Source organism: Ictidomys tridecemlineatus, chromosome 1 (assembly GCF_052094955.1).
Source record: "Ictidomys tridecemlineatus isolate mIctTri1 chromosome 1, mIctTri1.hap1, whole genome shotgun sequence".
In the NCBI taxonomy this organism is placed as follows: Eukaryota; Metazoa; Chordata; class Mammalia; order Rodentia; family Sciuridae; genus Ictidomys; species Ictidomys tridecemlineatus.
The window spans coordinates 144123709-144143797 of NC_135477.1; the positions used below are offsets into that span (position 1 = coordinate 144123709).

The following is a 20089-nucleotide window of genomic DNA, read 5'->3' on the forward strand; positions in this document are numbered from 1 at the left end:
TAAAGAATGGAGGGAAAAAAATTATGGTTATGTGCCTGACAAAAACTAAAGTGAAAGTTGAAGCTGCAGAAATATATACTATGACCATCTTATGACCTTTGGGAGTCCTCTACCAACTATTATACTCCTCTAGGAATGCCCCAGTTTAGAAAGTTCAGTATGAAACAGAAGTCAGCATACTTTTTTCTCTAAAGGGTCAAGTGGTGAATATTTTAGGATTAGCAGATCATATGATCTGTGTTGTAACTACTTAAATTTGCTGTTTTAGTGCAAAAGCAAACACAAAGTTATGCACAAACCAATAAGAGTAGCTGTTGTTCTAGTTATTTATTGCAGCATAACAAATTACTACAAACATAGAGGTTTATTCTCTCATGATTATCACGGGAGCTTTGTTGGTTCCTTTGTTTAGAATCTCACAAAGCTGCACTCAAGGTGTCAGTTGGACTGTGTTCTCATCTGAAAGCTTAAGTAAGAATCTACTTCCACATTCATTTGGGCTGTTTGCAGAATTATTTCCTTGTGACTGTAGGACTGAGAGCCTCAACCTCTTGCAGGCAATTGTTCTCCCTCAACTGTTAAAGTACCTCACCTTGAGGTCTTGTCCATAGCTTCTCTTTGCAACACGGCAAGTTCTTTCTTCAAAGTCAAAAAGGGAGAAAGTCCCTGGAACGAGTCCAGTAGAAAGACAGCTGTGTTCTAATAAAATTGTATTTACCAAGTGTTTTAGTTAGCTTTTTCATTGTTGTCACCGAAACACCAGACAAGAACAACTTAGAGGAGGGATCATAGTTCCAGAAGTCTCAGTCCACAGATGGCTGATTACATTGTTCTGGATCAAGGTGGTACAGCATACCAGGGGCAAAGGGCGTATCAGAAGAACGTTGCTCAGCTCATGGTGGGCTCAGAAAGGACAGGGAGAGGGGGAGAGAGAGAGAGAGAGAGAGAGGGAGAAGGAGAGAGAGAGATGGAGAAGAAAAAAGAGATAAAAATTCATTGCATAGAAAAAAAAAGATTTATTTTGGGTGGGGGTTACTGGGGATTGAATGCAGGGGCACTTAAGCACTGAGTCCCATCCTCAGCCCCTTTTTAAATTTGCAACAGAGACCCTTAGTTTCTTAGGGCCTCACTAAGTTGCTGAGGGTAGGCTTCAATTTGTGATACTCCTGTTTCAGTTTCCTGAGCCACTGGGATTACAGGTGTGTACCACCACACCTGGCAGAGAAAAAAAATTTCTTAAAGCCAGAAAGGACCATATGAAAAGGAACTCAGAAAAAGTATGTTTTGATTCTGGTTTTCTTAATAAACTTATTATCTTATTTTAAATCAAATGATTATACAATGAAGTTGTGATCAGAACTCCAAATAAATTCATAGTGATGGAGCTTCATAACAAGGTTTCTGCAAGTTTGACTTTAATTCAAACTTTACCTGGAACCATTTCAGCAGAAAGCCTGTTTTTTTTTAAGTAATTAAAAAAATGTCATTAACACTTATTACACAATTATTGGGAATCAGAGATTATACTAAATTTTTAACATGAACTTTTATTTAATCCTCCAATAACTCCTGTTATTTAGATTATTATTCCTATTATAAAGCTAAAGGAAGTGAGTTTTAGCAAATTAAGTAACTTGCTCAACATATATGCAACAAGTAGTAGAACTAGAATGTAACTCTTGCAGTGTCCTGAGGGGCCAGATAATTAAATTTTATTTGATGTATAATGGGATCCTTTGAAGGTTTTTAAACATGGGAATGGTATAATAGGTTTAATGTTTAAAAAAACATTTGGAAGACCAGAGTAGAGGAGGGCTAGAATGTATGCAGGTTAGTTCAGGGAAAAGATGATTGGATGGGATAGTGATCTGAAGACATATTTATTTGCAATATATTTGGTGGTACAAATGACAAGACTTAGAGGATAACTCCTTGTCCAAGTCTCCAATTGTAGCACTTTTACTACTCTTGTTCACCTCAGTCTAGCCACATTGATCTTCTTTTGGTTCCTGAAATACTCTTTTCTAATCTCTGTGATATTTCACGGGCCATCCTCTCTGTCCAGAATGACTTTTCATTCTATTCTTCTATAGAAGAATCCTATGTTTCATTATAATTCATTCTATAGGATTCAGCTCAAATCTCACTCATCAGAGAATCTTTTCTTGATGTCCCAATCTAAGTTTGAGTCCATGTTTCATTTTCTGTTAAAAGGATTCAGTCATACTTTGCCTTACACTGTGGATTTATTGCATATGTATTTACTTATTTTTACTGACCAACACTTACAGTTCAAGAGATCAGAAACTACGTTTATTTTCACTGTCAACATGGAGCTTAGCATACATGGTTTTTGGCACCATTGCATTCATTGTTTATTTATTGACAATATTAATTTCTGACTTTAAAGCTCATACATCTAAATACTATACAATTGTATCTCATATTTGCTGATTTTTAAACAGATTTCTTGTTCAGTCCTTCTGGAGTTATCAACCTGATTTATCTCAATTAAAAAGCACTGTTCCCATCTTTAATCCACTCTTATCCACACTCTCTCCAAACCATAACCCTGTTAGGAAGAACATTGAGGGTCAAATGTACAACAGGAGGAAGGAGCTGATGAAGGTAGTTTGATGTGAGTTATTATTTAATGTTGGGAGTACAAATTGATATAACTCTTCAGGGTAACAATTTAGCAAATATACATTGAAGGCCTTAAAATAAACATAAATATGTTAAAAACTATTTGTATTTGTATTTTCAGACATCTTAAGTAGATATCTGATAAACTATAAACCAAATGTTTGCAACAATTAGGTAAGTATTTCTAAGGAGTTGAGATCACAAAATACAACAATTTTCTTTTTCTTTTTAACAACGAGCAACTATTATTTTATAATAAAATGCCCTTAAAGATAAAAATAGAAAATAAATCTTTAAACTTTTTTTTTGTACTGGGAATATAACTTAGGGGTGCTTTACCACTGAGATTCAACCCCAGTTCTTTTTATTTTTTATTTTAAGGTAAGCCCCACTAACTAGTTGAGAGTCTCACTGAATGGCTGAGGCTGGCCTCAAACTTGAGATCCTCCTGTCTCAGACTACAAGTCCCTGAGATCACAGATGTGCACCACTATGCCCAACACATCTTTATACTTTTGACATAGTGTTCCCACTTCTAGGAATCTATACTAATAAAATAATGAGAGATATAGTTTAAGGTTCTGTATAATGATATTTATCAGTGAACTCTTTATTATGTTCAAAATTGGAAATAATTTACTATATTTTACTGCATAATCATTGCAGATTTTATACCAAATATTTTTTCAAAAAAGTGGGATATAATCATTATGTGAAGCTATTTTTTTAAGAAAGAAGTTTATGCAGTATTACTTAAAAAATTTATTTCTAAACTATCCTTGGTACAAGATTAAGATGCACGGAATACTTGTGAATATACATTGAGGTGACAGTGATGATTACATATTGATGATGATTATGCAGTAAAATATGGTCAATGTCCAACAATAGGGGAATAACTAAAATACTCTCATTCTAATGATGAGCTAGCTATTGAATATATATCAGTGATGTTCTGAAAAATATTTGAGGATAGGAAAAATTATAGTGTTATAATGTTATACAGAAAGTATGAAGTTATATTTATAATATAGCCTCAACTTGTTAGAAAAGGAAGAAAAATGAATGAGAAAGATTTATGAATAGGAAAAAAATGCAAAAAATCTACTACACTGCCCTTAATGTCCATTTCTGAATGATGGGACTCTATAATTTAGATTAGTTATTCATGATTTTTTAAAAAATTTTTTTGCAGTTGCAAATGGACAGAATGCCTTTATTTTGTTTGCTTTTATTTTTATGTGGTGCTGAGGATAGAACCCAGGGCCTCACACATGCTAGGCAAGCACTTTGCCACTAAGCTATAGCCCAAGCCCTCATGATTTTTTTGTATTTACTAATTTAAAATAATCATATAGTACTTTATAATCAGGGAACTGCAAATATTTGTAGTAGGTATAAAAAAATCGTACATTGGTTCTTCTAACAAATACACATAGACACAGTCATGTGTGTCTTAATGAAGGGGTATATTCTGAGAAATGCATTATTAAGTGATTTTATCATTGTGCAAACATCATAGAGTGTGATTACACAAACCTAGATATTATGGCCTACTATACCCTTAGACTATACAACATAAACAATCATACACATGGTCTGTCACTGACCAAAATGTAGTTAGGCAGCACATGTTTATTTTCTGAGATAGAAGATTCCAGTCTTCACTAATCCCCTCACCCATTATTTTTAATTTAAAAAAGTAGCATGCACTTTGAAAGCATCACATTTTCTTTGTCTTGCAGAGTATGACAAGGGAAATGCCTTAGAGAATAAAGTTATCTGCAATTAAATATATTTCGGTAATAATTATGTTCTTCATTGGAATTAGACCTTCATGCTCTTTCTTCAGTGTCTTTGTTGATCTTGTCTAATGGAGAGAATACTACTGACCATGTTTTTGTATAGGTTTAGACATATTCTTACAGAGTATAAAACCAGTTCTTTCAAGAGAACATAAAATGAGCTACTTTTGAGAAATGTTCATTACTGAACATTTAACTTGGACACTTACACTGGAAATTTTATTTGGCCATTAATAAAACTGCTATCTATCTATATTCATCTTGGGATTATGCATGTTTATATGTTCAATAAAATAAATCTAAAAGAATATTTACCAAAATATTTATAGTATCGCTGAGACCTAAGGTAATTACATCTGGGAACTATCAAAATAGAGCACACCAAAGTAAGAGAAAGCTGTGTGTATGGTGGCACACGCCTGTAGTTCCAGCTATTTGGGAGGCTGAAGCAGGAAATCCAGGAGTCCACAGCCAGGCTGGGAAACACAGTGAAATCCTGTCTCAAAAACAAAACAAAACACCAATTCCATTACAAATACACCTATGGATATATTAAAAATAAAAGTTGGAGTTTTATAAACCTGTAAAATCAATCAATTATGAATGATGATTATTATATTTGCTTCTGAAATAAACTTTCAATTTGTTAAGCAACAACATTGGAAAACATTTATAAATGCATGTGGGCATAAATTCCATATACTGAACATTTATTTGAAAGACATTTTAATGCTTGTATTATTCAGATACTACCTATGACAAATGTGCTTCAATTATAATTTTTTTTTCAGCCTTAGGACATTTCTGAAACCAAATTTCTTCATGTGAAAAAGTCATATTTGAACCTCTCTCTCCCTATTTCTCTCCTTGAAAAATATACAAGACAGATATTTTCATTCATAAAAAATACAACTTATTTTTTTGACAGGCAATCAAAGTCACATTTGTGTCATCAAATATACTATAAAATACATAAAATAAAAATACTATACACTCCAGTTCAAATAATCTCAAAACATAAAAATTTTATTGATTGAAACCATATAACATAGTCATAGAAAGAGAATACAAAATGTATCTAATTTGAAATTTTAAGAATGCCCATTTAGTACTCACTACAATTGTTTTTATTCATGATCCAAATCTGTCTCCCACACTATGAAATAAATCATTATTAATTTGCAGTACAAAGAAAAGCACACAAACCTGGGACTATTATTAAATCATTAAACTCAGAAGCAGACAGAGAAGCTCACATTGGAATTAACTCACATAATACTGCTAGCTCCATTTTAAATTTATTTCTGATATTATTTCTCAATCAAAATACATTCATCATAGGAAAAATGACATAATGTCTTTACATGTGGTTGTTTCTTAATTTTATTAACGTAATAAAAAGATCTACATTCTGTTAGGGTACCCATTATACTATCTATGGTCTCTTCTTGATACAGAAAGATATCATCAAGCATGTAAAAAATAAAGAGGTGAAGCAACAATAGGACAGTAAAAATAATATGGTATTTACTTTTGATTTCTCTGAAGTAAAAGTGTTTTTTAACAACTGCTATTGGCTCACAGAACTAGAGAAAGTATATTAGAACCTCTGTACTCCTAACAGTGATCTCCTCTGGCTGTTATTTGTCTAAGAAGTGATAAGCTGTATAATTTATAGAAAGTAAGTCACTGAATCCTCCAAAAAATACATCCAGGCAATCTTTCTTCAATGCAAAATAATGAGGTGGTGGGAGTGTGATGAAGAAACCAGTCTTCACAAACATCATGTAAGAGAATCCAGCTGTGCTTGTATGGTCTCTAGCTATTTAAAAAGAAAAAAGAAAAAAAATACAGAAAGTTAGTGAAGGAAGAGAAATTCATATGAAATTTTGTTTAGAAACATGTAAATAAAAGGGAAAGAATGGCACCGGCAACTTTGTATACCAAACTCATCACATAGAAATAAAAACAGCACTTAGAATATTTTTCTTTTTATGTGAACATATTAGAATTTATGCTTGCTATTTAAGTTCAAATTTGTAAAAAAAAAAAAAAGGGGGGGGACTTGTAAATACTACTGTTTTAAGTACCTCCAGCTGTTTCATTTTAAATATCACTACATGATAAGAATTTTAAGTTGGGGCATATAGGGGGAGTGCATTTTCCTGGATTGCAAAATCAGTTCTTTCAAAGAAACATAAAATATACTCAAAGATAAATCACAGACCTGGCATCTTCCTTTCCATGTTTTCCTTTACCCTTGGACCAAGAAAACAAAGTATTTCACATGGTCTATATTAAAATGTCAGTGTCTAGGGGTCTCACATTGTGCAATGCTTAATGCTTTACATTAAAGCAACAATGCTATTGCTTTAATTAAAACCATTTTCATTTTCTTCATGATTTAGTTTTTCAGATTCTCTTCATCTTGCCTATGCTTCCTACTGTGAAACATAAGATTTTCATAAGGAAAATTTAAAGAAGTTAGCTCTGTGATAAGACATTTAAAATAAAAAAATTCATAAAAATGAAGGAAACATTAGGAAAACCCTTATATATCATAAAATTATTTTTAAAACACAGACCTTGTTATAGAAATCAAACAACTCCTTGTGATCGAATTCCACAAGAATTTTCTCCAGGCTCTGTAATGAAGGAAAACAAAGAAAAAAATAATTTTGTTGCACATAATTTACACTTCATCTTTTCTATCTAGCTATCCTTAGAATATGTTGTAATATTATTGTGAGTATTTTCCTTTTTAAACATACCTACTCTACTCAACCCCACAATTCCTAGAACTCACAAAGGCACTTAATAAAACTCCACTTTAACAAAAGGTTTCAACTCTCTCAGGATATATGTTCCTTAAGTTGACTCCACAAAGGTTGATAAAATATATGCCAGCAAGAGAACAATTTCATTGTCTATTTTTTAAGACAGAGATGATACATAAGATTATATTTCATAGTTCTCAGCAGTCCATTTGAATCTAGTAAATATCATTACACAAAGATACTTGAGGTGGCATATCTGATTGAACTCATTCAGCCATTAATGCCTCACATCAGCACAGCTACTGCCTCCAAGCACTAATCTAACAGTTATGATCTTAACATTCTGAGATTGTTACCTTCTTTAATGTACAGACTCAGCAAAAGTTAACAATTAACACAACATTTTCAAAGCCAAGACTTGAAACACTCTCCTTCATTTCACCTCACCTGCATTAGACAAACCTTTATGGGTGATATAGTTGATAAGTAATACTATATATGTATGTATGATGATGCAGTAAAGTACAACATTAAAGTAAACCCAACCTTATTTAATTCAACCTGCTTTTGAATTCTATAATCTGAGGAAACAATTCTAACTAGTTGCTATATAATATTGAAGTGTGATTATTTTATTCAATATTCATCTGGGGAAGTGAAAATAAATGGGGACAGAATTCTAAGAATGTGCAGCCTTGCCCTGATCCTTCTATTAGGCTAACATGACATAAAGTAGTTACTATGAACTAAAAAAAAAAAAAAAAAAAAAAAAAAAAAAAAAAAGTTGCAAAAGGCAATAATTAGTGTACTTAATTCTAGGTCTCAGTTTCTATGTTTCCCTTTTTTTTTCTATCTCCAGAAAAATCAACATTTTCAAACCAAGTTATCTCCAGCTAACTCCAGGAAAATCAATGGGGCTATGTAAAGAAACAGCATCTTATACTTCTTCGTGAAGACTAAGCACAAAAGAACAAATTTCACAGTTCCTAATTTTCTTTTATACATTCATTTAAGTAGTCAATCTTTCAAAAATGAAGAAACATAGACCTGTAAAGCCTCATCCGGTAGGAATGATATATTATGAATGTTATGTTATATTAGAAAAGTAAGTTGGTAATTGGCACATATTATTAAATCTCCAAAGGTTTAACCAGCATGCCCTAGTAATAATATATGTTCTCTTAGAAGTTAAAGGGGCACAATAGAACTAGATTTGCCCTTAAGATTTAGGGAAGGCAAGGCAATGTTTCACCTCCATGCCAAGTTACGAGAAAATAAAAGCTGAACCATTATGTGAATGATTGATATTTTTGTATCGCTGCAAGCAGAACCCAAGACAGGTTCTTGTTCCCTGCGTTTTACTTTGTTTCAAGGTGGTATTCCCTAAAATGTTACGTTGAGGAAGGAGAGGGGATATACCTATGAGAATACATTTTTTTAAAACAACAATAGCCATAGTAACATTAGCAAAATGGTAGATTAGGAAGCTACAAGCTGTCCTTATCCCACAAAGACAAAATAAACAATATATAGAACCAGATCACTTCTGTGAGAACTCTATAGAGACTAGCTGAGAGCCACAGAACTCTAAAAATCACTATAAAACCAAGAATCACTATAAAACCAAGAAGAGATCCCAGGGAAAGCTATAAGAAGTTTTGCAGTATTCAGTGCTTACATTCGTGCACCTCTATATGGCACAGTGGGACAACTAGGGAGAAATCCCTCATACTGTGGCTCTTCTTTCAGGACAGAAACAAAAGAATGAATCAATTGTCCAATATTCTTTCTTGTCTGGGGGCTGCCCCCGAAAACTGGTTATCCTCTCACTTTACTGAAAGTACTCACAGGACCAGCACCACATTTAAAAGCGATTTAAAACAGAGGTGAGCACTATATTAGAGCTGCAATTCTGTGGGAAGATGCCAGAAGCAATGTATCAGAAAGTTTGAGAGGTCCTGGAGGGCACCTAGCTAAGATGGTTGGTTATGGCCTTCCCCCTCACAAAGCTAGTATGCAAAGACTGGGAGGTAGTTGTTTATGAAAGTGTCCACCTCCTAGCAAAAAATTACAGGACATACAAAGAAACCAGAAACATGACCCATTCAAAGGAACAAAACAACACTCCAAAAATTGAGTCCAAAGAAACCTGAAGAATTTAAAGTTTGTCATAAAGATGCTCAAGCTCAATGAGTTACAAGAAAACACATATACAATGAAATAACACCAGGAAAATGATATAAGAACAAAATAAAATTTCAGCAAAGAGAAAGAAACCATAAAAAAGAATTAAACTGAAATTTTGGAGTTGAAAAATACAATAACTGAACTGATAAACTCATTAGAGGAACTCAACAACAGACTTAAATGGACTCAATGAAGAAACAGTAGACTTGAAGACAAGGCATTTGAAATCACCAATTTACAGGAGTGGAAAAAAAAAAGGAAGACAACCTAAGAGACAATATTACAAAAATCAATATATGTATTATGAATGTCCCTGGAGAAAAAGAAAGAAAAGATTTGAGAGCAAGAGAAAGGAGCCAAGAAAGCAGGAATAGGGAATGTGTGTGTGTGTGTAGGGAGCAGGGGATAGGAACAACATTAGGAGATCAAAAAGGCCTCACTGAGATTGTTAAGATTTAGAAGTCATAAAGTAATCAAAAGACAACTTGCAGACTGGGAAAAAACATCTGCAAAGTATAAATATGATAAGAGTTTAAGAATTTATAAAGAACTACAAACTCAATAACAAAAAAAGAGAACCCCATTTAAGTGATCATAATAGACATTTCTCCAAAGAAAATTGCAAATAAGCAAATGAAAATATTTTCAACATCAATAGTCACTAGGGAAAACCAAACCAAAACTACAATGAATACTAATTCACACCAACTATAAAGAGTATAAAAAATGAAAGAAAATAAGTATTAGCAAGGATGGAGAGAAACTGGAACCCTAATATATTGCTGGCTGAGAATGTAAAATGGGTCAATAGCTCTGGAAAATAATTTGGCAGATCCTGATAAAATTAAAACTTACTGTATGTGACTCAGAAATTGCCTTCCTTGGTTGACTTAAGTGGATAGATATATGCCAGTGTTCAAAGCAGAATTATTTATAAAAACCAAATAGGAGGGCTGGGGATGTGGCTCAAGCAGTAGTGTGCTCGCTTGGCATGCTGAGGGCGCTGGGTTCGATCCTCAACACCACATAAAAATAAAGATATCATGTAGACCTAAAACTAAAAATAAATATTAAAAAAATGGGAGAAACAACCCAAATGTCTACCAACAGATGAATGAATGAACAAAACATGTTATAAATGCAATGCAATATTATTCAGCCATAAAAAGAATAAAGTTTTAATACAAGCTACACTGTGAATGAAACTTGTAAACATTAAGTTAGCTAAGTATAAAAAAACAAATACCTTATGATTCCACTAACATTAATCTAGATATCAAGAATAAGTAGGTATATATAATAACTACTAATTTTATTTGTTCTCTCCTTTCATTAAAAAAAATGCAGAGGTCAAAAAAAAAAGAATAAGTAAGTTTACAGACACACAAAGTAGATTAGATATAACCAAGGGCTGCTTATTAGGTACAGGATTTGTGTATAGTGATGGAAAGCTTTGAAAATATAATGATGGCTGTATAGCATTGTCAATGTAATTAATGACACTGAATTGTAGGCTTAAAAACAATTAAAATGGCTAATTTTGTTAAACAGATTTTGCCACAAAAAAAGAAAGGAAAGGAAGTAAACTTGAAGATAACTAAGGGAAGAATATTCCAGGAAGAGCTTGATATGTCTGTGATAAATATATCTTGCTTCTGAGTGCCCTTTTCAGGAACTATGTTGATATTTTTTCTACTTAACACCCCCACAGAACTAGCATAATTTCACAAAGTAAGTTCATTCATTCATTTACTCACTCAATTCATTAGTTCATCAGCTATTTATAGAGTTTCTATGGTATTTTGATAAGTGTTTGTTATGGGTAGTCCTGGCCCTTTATGGGATTCAGAATCTGGAATTTGGAGTAGAAGCAGGGAATTAGTTATCAGACTAAAAATTGTCTTAAATGCAATAAGATAACAAAATACAGAGTTACATTTCTTTATAATAAAGGGTAACATCTAAAAATTTAAAGCATGACCTAATAAAATCAGTCAGATTTTTATAGTTTGGATGTGAGGTGTCCCCCAAAAGCTCATGTGTGAGAAATGCCAGAAGGTTTGGAGGAGAAGTAATTGGGCTGTAGCCTTAACCTAATTACTTAATTAATCCCTGCTGGGATTAACTGAGTGGTAACTGGAGGCAGGTGGGGTGTGGCCAGAGGAGGTAGTCACTGGGGGTGTAGTTTTCAGGTATATATTTGTATCTGGCAAGTGGAATCTCTTTCTGTTTTCTGATCATTATGTGAGCTGCTGCTTACATATGCCACACTCCTCTGCCATGATGTTCTCCCTCACCTTGAGCCCTGAAGAATGGAGCCATCCTTCTAAGGACTAAGACTTCTAAAACTGTGATCCCCAAATAAACTTTTCCTCCTCTATAATTGTTCTAGTTGGGTCATTTAGTCACAGCAGCAAAAAAGATGACTAAAACACAGATGAATAGGGACATGGAAGGAAAGAACAGAAAAGGGGTTTAGAGCAAAGACAATTCCAGAGGAAAAAAGATGAGTGAAGAGTCTGCCATGGAAAAGAGCTTGGTGGGCAAAAGGGGTAGGATTTAGGAAAGAAATGTAGCTAGAGGGGAACAAGATACAGTACTGCTCCCCTGAAGAAATACTCCAAAGCAGTCAGTGCCTTTGCAAAAGATATTTAAGGGCACATGCTGATATAATAATAGTTAAGATTTTGATGAAAATATGGTAGAGGAAGCAACATTTTAACGAATATAAGACACACTGTTGACATTAGTACATTTTGTATGTGCTTACCACTCTACAACTGTCAGGTTAAGTTCTATTCATGTTAAAGTTCTAACTCCTAGAACCTCGGAATGTGACTGTATTTAGAGATAGAAACCAGAGGAATTAAGGTAAAATGAGGCCAGAGAGCATTCTCTAATCCAACATGACTAGTATCCTCACAAGTGATGAGGTCAGAGACACATATTAAAGAAATAATATGTGAAAACCATGAGGAAGATGGTCATTTACTAGCAAAGGAGAGAGGCTTTGGAAGAAACCAACCCTATCTACATCTTGATCCTGGACTTCTATCCTCTTGAATGGTGAAGAAATGACTTTCTGTTGTTTAAGTCACTTTGTTATGGCAGCCCTAGTGAACTAATTAAGGCCCTATCACCTCCTTTGGGACAGACAAGAGATCTACATTCTGAGATCAATGGAAAGTCACTGGATAGTTTTAGACATAAAAGTGATACAAGAATAGTTACATACTAACAACTTACTTTGACTTTCTTTATTTTTTAATGGATTAGAATTGGACAGCTTGCATGTGGAGAAACCACTTAGGAGGCTATAATTGCATTAGTCCACACAAGAGATAGTGATTTGATCTAACATGATGGCAGCAGTGATAGAAAAATGTAGAAAAAAATTGAGGTTAGGTTTAGAGATACAAGAGATAGCACTTGGCAACAGATTTGAGTTGGGATTAGGAGGTGGTGAAGGAATAAACGGAGTCAAGAATTACATTCAGGTTTCTAGCAAAAAAACCTGGATGAATGGAACTGGGATTAGAAATACTAATATAATGGATCTGAAGAAGGTGAGGATAAAAAGTAGTTTCAAGCACAATTAACTTGGTGTGTCTGCAAGATTTCCCTGAAAATATAAGAAAATAAGTATGAAAAGCTGTAAAAGAGATTGAGTTAAGAAATATTCATTTGGAAGTCTCTGATAAACTGATGATACTTAAAACTATAAGAGTGGTTGAGATTGCTCAGGAAAAGAATGTAGTATGAGCCTAAGGCTGACCCCTAAGCAACTCAGTATTTAGGGTAGGTAGATTTCCAACAAATGTTGAGTATCACCAGTTTCACAAATGTTTCTGGCATGGTATTTTGAAATGTTCAGTAAATATTACATTGCAAAATATATTGGTAAGTTAGTATACAAGCAATAAAATAGGGTGTCTTACTCTTAAAATGCTTCGGTCCTCCATTGTGTATAAAACTCATTGAAGTCATGAATATTGTTAACTAAATATACAGAGACTGGAAGATTTACTATCTCTCTCTTTTCTGCCTTATTACAAAATTATAACTAAGAACCCACTTAGGAAACTCATTACTTATATTGTCTAAGTGAATCTTACACATTAATACCAAACTTTAATTTAATACCAGAATTTCTATACTTGATCTGAAAATACAGCAAAGTAAAAATGAAAGTACAAAAATTAATATTCTGCCAGTGTCTTAAGAAAGATGTATTTGTTCATCCATTCCTTTATGTTTTTAATTTGTAATCCTACCTACAATCACCTGTATAATGGTGATTGTAGAGACCCATTAGCAAAATTCCCATGGAAATAGAATTTAATAAGGTCTTCAGAAAGGTCTTACTTGATAAAAGCTGACACTAAAAATATCTTCCATTTTCCCATTAGTTAGGAATTAGGAACACAAATATATTTTTCAAGAGAGAAGTGCACTAACCTCATCACAAATTAAACAAGCAGAAATGTCTTCTAAGTAAAACAGATATAAAAGAATTACACCAAATTTACATTGCTTAGCTATTAAATTTAATCTGTATTTCAGAATTAGAAATGATACAATTATCTTTTCACTCATAAAATCAGGAGGTAGAAAAAATACCATAAATCTCTTGCACAAGACAAATCTAAAAGTACTATGCTAGGTATTTAAAGAGGAAGTTTTCTTTTTAATTGTAGAAATGACAGGTGGAGATAAAATTTAGGTGATTATTTCAAGTCCTACTCAATGGGTTTATTGAACAAAAATCATTATACACTATTATTTACTAAATAAACATTTCTATAAATTATATTCTTTATAACTACATATAATTATATGTATAATTATAGATAATTATAAATATATTCCAGTATTATTTGTTGACTATTGTTCAATAATTAGAAATATAATTTCAGCTCCCACCACAAACTGATTAAATCTCAAAACTCTGCCCATACATCAAAGTGTTAGCCACATCTGTCATCCAGAATATCCAATCAATTAATAAATATTTAAAGAGTAATGTGCAAGTGTTCATAATAGAAAGATGCAAAAGCCATTGGAAGGAATATACTATTGATTGACCAAGGAAAGACACTTCTCTATGTTTGTAACTAAGTTCCCGAATATGGGAAGAATTTCATGGGACAGTAAGCCAGAAACTGATGATCCCCTTTCCATCTGTGGAATTAATCTTGGCAATCAAAGGGTTCATACATGTTACAAGGAGCTATGATTTAAAATTTGCAAAAGGATTCTCAACAGAGGGCAAGAAAAAAATATTGACTTTTCTGTGAGGCAGCTTACTTGCATCATGTTAAAGACTTTTTTTTTTTTTTTTAGTTCTATGACTCAAGAAGATTGAAAAGTATACCTGTATAGGCAATTTAAACTAGTGAACTGAGGTAGCTAGAACTACAAAGTATCAGTAAGAAAGAGCTCGTGAACATACTCTATATACAAAGACATGAAAAATTATACTCCATATGTATAATAAGAATTGTAATGCATTCCACTGTCATGTATTTAAAAAATAAAATCAATAAAATAAACCAAAAAAGAAAGCAATTACAATAATAATTTGATATATGATATACATAGTAAATATGTTACTACATATTTTATATATAATAAGATAAATATGGAAAAAAGATAAAAATAAAAGGTTCATCGCTGAAAAAAAATAAACTTGAAAGAAGTGATATCTCTGTAGAACTAATAACAAGATACTTTATTTACAAAGATTTTTGTGGGAATAAAATATATACTTACAGATAAAAAAAGAACTTAACACCAAAAACCAAACCAAAACAAAACAAAAACAACCCAATCAATAAATGGCTAGGGCTGGGGTTGTGGCTCAGTGGTAGCATGTGTGAGGCACTGGGTTCTATTCTTAGAACCACATAAAAACAAATAAATAAAATAAAGGTTTTTTTTTTTTTTTTTTAAAGAATGCTTAAAATATAAATAAATGGGCTAAGGAGCTGAACAGACACTTCTCAGAAGAAGGTATACAATTGATTAACAAATGGATAAAAAATGTTCTACATCTCTAGTAATTAGAGAAATGCAAATCAAAACTACTCTAAGATTTCATCTCACGATAGTCAGAATGGCAGTTATCAAGAATACAAACAACAATAAGTGTTGGCAAAGATGTGAGGGAAAAGGCACACTCATACATTGCTGGTGGGGCTGCATATTGGTGCAACCAATCTGGAAGGCAGTATGGAGATTCCTTAGAAAACTTGGAATGGAACCACCATTTGCCCAGCTATCCCACTCATTGGTCTATACTCAAAGGACTTAAAATCAGCATATTACAGGGACATAGCTGTGGAACCAACCTAGATGCTCTTCAATAGATTAATGGATAAAGAAACCATGGTATACATACACAATGGTATACATCCACATTAAAAGAGAATAAAATTATGGCATTTGCAGGTAAATGGATAGAGCTGGAGAATATCACGCTAAGCAAAGTAAACCAATCCCTAAAAAATCAAAGGCTGAGTGTCTCTCTGATAAGTGGATGCTGATCCACAGTGGGTGTCGGGGCGGGGGGCATGGGAAAAATGGAGAAACTGGAAGGGAAGGGAGGGGGGAATAGGGGCAGGAAAGATGGTGGAGTGAGATGGCTAGGTACATTATGACTGAACATATGGTGCAATGCTACATTGCGTACAACCAGAGAAATGAAAAGTTGTGTTGCAATTGTGTACAACGAATCAAAATGCATCCTGCTGTCATATATACCTAAGTAGAATAAATAGATTAATTAAAATTAAAAAAAAAAGAAAAAAAAGAAAGAGCTTTAGTAATAAGCTCGCTCAACCCTCTTACTTATTATGAGGAAAGTAGTACTCACAAAGGCAAAATAACTCACAGAAAGTTTAAAAAGCTGGGACTACTCAATGTTCTTTCCACTATATTAATGTGGTAGTTTAAGCCTGTTGTAGCCTTTCATCTGAGTATCAAGATAATTAAGAGAAAAAAACTCTGCTCCCCCATGAGTTTGCAAAATTATTTCATTAATTACTCATGTAACACAAAAATATATAAAAATTGTGCTAAGGATAAAATTTTTGATAAATAAAGCTGATAAGGTATTAAGCTATTTTAAGTAATAGGAAGTATTAGTAATTATAATGTCTTCCATTTTCCATAGATCTGAAAAAATATAATCAAATTTCATTTGTTTTGGTTACACTAATAAAAACAAACCAAAAAAAAAGCTCCACTGTGAAAATTTCACATAAGTCAACATAATATTGCCCAGTTTAAAGTTCTAATTCTAATTAAACAAATTAAAAAAATGTTAGCCCAATGAACATACTACACAGAAATGGAGCAAGAAAAATTGGTTACTTTCATAAAAATATGGAGCTGATTTTTATGCCTCCCTCAAATCTTGTGGTTCTACAGACTTTTCATTAAAATACTGCCCAGTCCAGAAGTTTCCAAAAATTCACAGGTATGACCCTGCATCATGAAGAGGACAGTGCCAAACTGAAAAGAACATATATAACAGATAGGGGCTAGGGTTGTGCTCAGTGGTAGAGCACTTGCCTAGCATATGTAAGGCCCTGGGTTCGAACCTTAGCACCACATATAAATAAATAAAATAAAGGTCCACTAACAACTTAAAATTTTCTTTTTAAAAAAAGAACACATGTAACATACATGAAATACAAAACACAAAAGGCACTTTCCTCAAGGTTAAATCAATCAAATTTTTCTTTTTTAAATCATTGAAAAGGACAATTTGACAAAAACACTTATCTATTTAAGAATATAAGCAGCATAAAAAGAAAGCAAATTCCAAGCTTATTAACATGGCATTTAAAACTTCCAAAATTTGGTCAATGAATCCCACTGACACATCTTCCAGCATGCTTAAATGCACTGCACACACTGGCAGTACTGAAGTACCAGGGTGTTCTACATAATGCCCTCTGGGTTTTTCTTCATGCTGTTCCCTGTATTCTCTTAACAGCACTCCCACCTGCATGCATGTTATTTCATTTGGCTAGATCCTTTCATACTTGGTATAGCTGACATCATATCATTTTCCCCTCAAGGGCAAAATATCATATATGGAGACTATCAGGATAAGTGAATTTTGTCTGATCACACAAATTTGTCTAACTACAAATATTGTAATATTTGACCCAATGATAACAGTCTCACAACTCTTGCTTACACAGAAAACAAATGGACTAAATATTATACTAATTAAACTCTAAATATTGATCCTCTTCTAAACTTGAAAAAATGGCTTCTCACACTTAAAGACTCCCACCACGAACAGAAGATTTGGAATTTTATACATATTTGGCTGAAAAATGCAATGGTCTTAGCTACTAACACGACAACAAATTATTTTTGGTCAGAAATCTTACAAAAACCATAGAAGAGTGTTCATGAAATACATACATTCACTAAATATAAGTCAGATATATCTATTTTGGCTGTTAGGACATTTGACCTGTTATCTGTATATGCCCATTTCATTCTAGCTAAAATGATTGCTTTGCTTCTGTATATTCAAAATAATGTTTGGCAGTCATATCATCACCATATTTTCCTTATTTTAAAAATACAATGTGCTATGCATGAACAGAACAAACTTGAAGCCAATCAAAATGTACTTCTTATAATATTCATTAACTGTAATTTATTATGTGTGTGCTGATATGTCATTATGATTTTCAGCTTTGGTACTGAAATATTTAGCTATGGTTGCTGAATATAATCAGCAAGATAAGAGGTTTTGAATATGATTACATGAAGCTCTTTAAACAGTGAGAAATTATGTTAAGAACAGTGGGTTAAGAAGAACAGTGATAGTTTAAAAATGGAGCTCCTCTGTACTAAATAATATGGATGATGCTATATTTTTTCTAGAAATTATAATTTATTATAATTAAAGTACTTATTACTGAAACATTATCATTTAGAATAGCTACATCAACTTCTCAAAACACGTGTTAGTATGCTAGCCAAGGAACTGTGGGTAAATTACAAACACCAAATTGAAATTGTATTGTTTCCAGTGTGTAGTTTTAAATACTCTGAGCTCAATGCCCAAACTTGGGTTTCTCCTTTCTTTAGAAAAACACTTTATTGAATTTATAGAAAAATTTGTATGATGAATCTGTATTTTCAAGAGCTATTTTACATTAAAGAGTATCCTAAATTAAATAATATAATATAATTCACAGTGCACAAAAAAGGCAATTAAAAACATGCTGGGGCTGCAGTTGTGACTCAGTGGAAGACCACTCACCTAGTAGGTGTGAGGCACTGGGTTCGATCTGCAGCACCACATAAAAATAAATAAATAAAACAAAGGTATTGTGTCCATCTACAAAAAGAAAAATATTTTAAAAATGTGCTGGGAAAACTGGAAATCCATATGCAACAAAATGAAACTGAATCCCTTTCTCTCACCATGCACAAACGTTAACTCAAAATGGATCAAGGAGCTTGATATCAAATCAGAGACTCTGCATCTAATAGAAGAAAAAGTTGGCTCCGATTTACATATTGTGGGGTCGGGCTCCAAATTCCTTAATAGGATACCCATAGCACAAGAGTTAAAAACAAGAATCAACAAATGGGACTTACTCAAACTAAAAAGTTTTTTTCTCAGCAAGAGAAACAATAAGAGAGGTAAATAGGGAGCCTACATCCTGGGAACAAATCTTTACTCCTCACACTTCAGATAGAGCCCTAATATCCAGAGTATACAAAGAACTAAAACAATTAAACAATAAGAAAACAAATAACACAATCAACAAATGGGTTAAGGACCTGAACAGACACTTCTCAGAGGAGGACATACAATCAGTCAACAAATATATGAAAAAATGCTCACCATGTCTAGCTGTCAGAGAAATGGAAATCAAAACCACCGTAAGATACCATCTCACTCGAGTAAGACTGGCAGCCATTATGAAGTCAAACAAGTGCTGGTGAGGATGTGGCGAAAAGGGTACACTTGTACATTGCTGGTGGGACTGCAAATTGGTGCAGCCAATTTGGAAAGCAGTATGGAGATTCCTGGGAAAGCTGGGAATGGAACCACCATTTGACCCAGCTATTGCCCTTCTGGGACTATTCCCTGAAGACCTTAAAAGAGCGTACTATAGGGACATTGCTACATCGATGTTCATAGCAGCACAAGTCACAATAGCTAGACTGTGGAACCAACCCAGATGCCCTTCAATAGATGAATGGATAAAAAAAAATGTGGCATTTATACACAATGGAGTATTACTCAGCACTAAAAAATGACAAAATCATGGCATTTGCAAGGAAATGGATGGCATTAGAGAAGATTATGCTAAGTGAAGCTAGTCAATCCCTAAAAAACAAATGCCAAACATCTTCTTTGATATAAGGAGAGCAACTAAGAACAGAGCAGAGAGAAAGAGCATGAGAAAAAGATTAACATTAAACAGGGATGAGAGGTGGGAGGGAAAGGGAGAGAGAAGGGAAATTGCATGGAAATGGAAGGAGACCCTCATTGTTATACAAAATTACATATAAGAGGATGTGAGGGGAAAGGAAAACAAAGCAAAACAAAACAAGGGAGAGAAATGAATTACAGTAGATGGGGTAGAGAGAGAAGATGGGAGGGGAGGAGAGAGGAGAGGAGGGGGG

The 20089-nt window shown here is 33.3% G+C and overlaps 1 protein-coding gene across 1 annotated transcript in view; it reads right to left on the bottom strand.

The window, feature by feature from the left end:
• Positions 1-5450: 5450 nt before the first annotated feature.
• The window catches only part of Commd10 (COMM domain containing 10), a 201311-nt gene continuing 186672 nt past the window's right edge, over positions 5451-20089 (bottom strand). Inside the window, exons 6-7 of the mRNA XM_005339496.5 lie at positions 7037-7096; positions 5451-6273 (exon numbers count right to left, since the gene is read on the bottom strand). Of these exons, the coding sequence (XP_005339553.2) occupies positions 6235-6273; positions 7037-7096 (99 nt within the window). The 3' untranslated portion in view covers positions 5451-6234. The remainder of the gene's footprint in view (positions 6274-7036; positions 7097-20089) is intronic.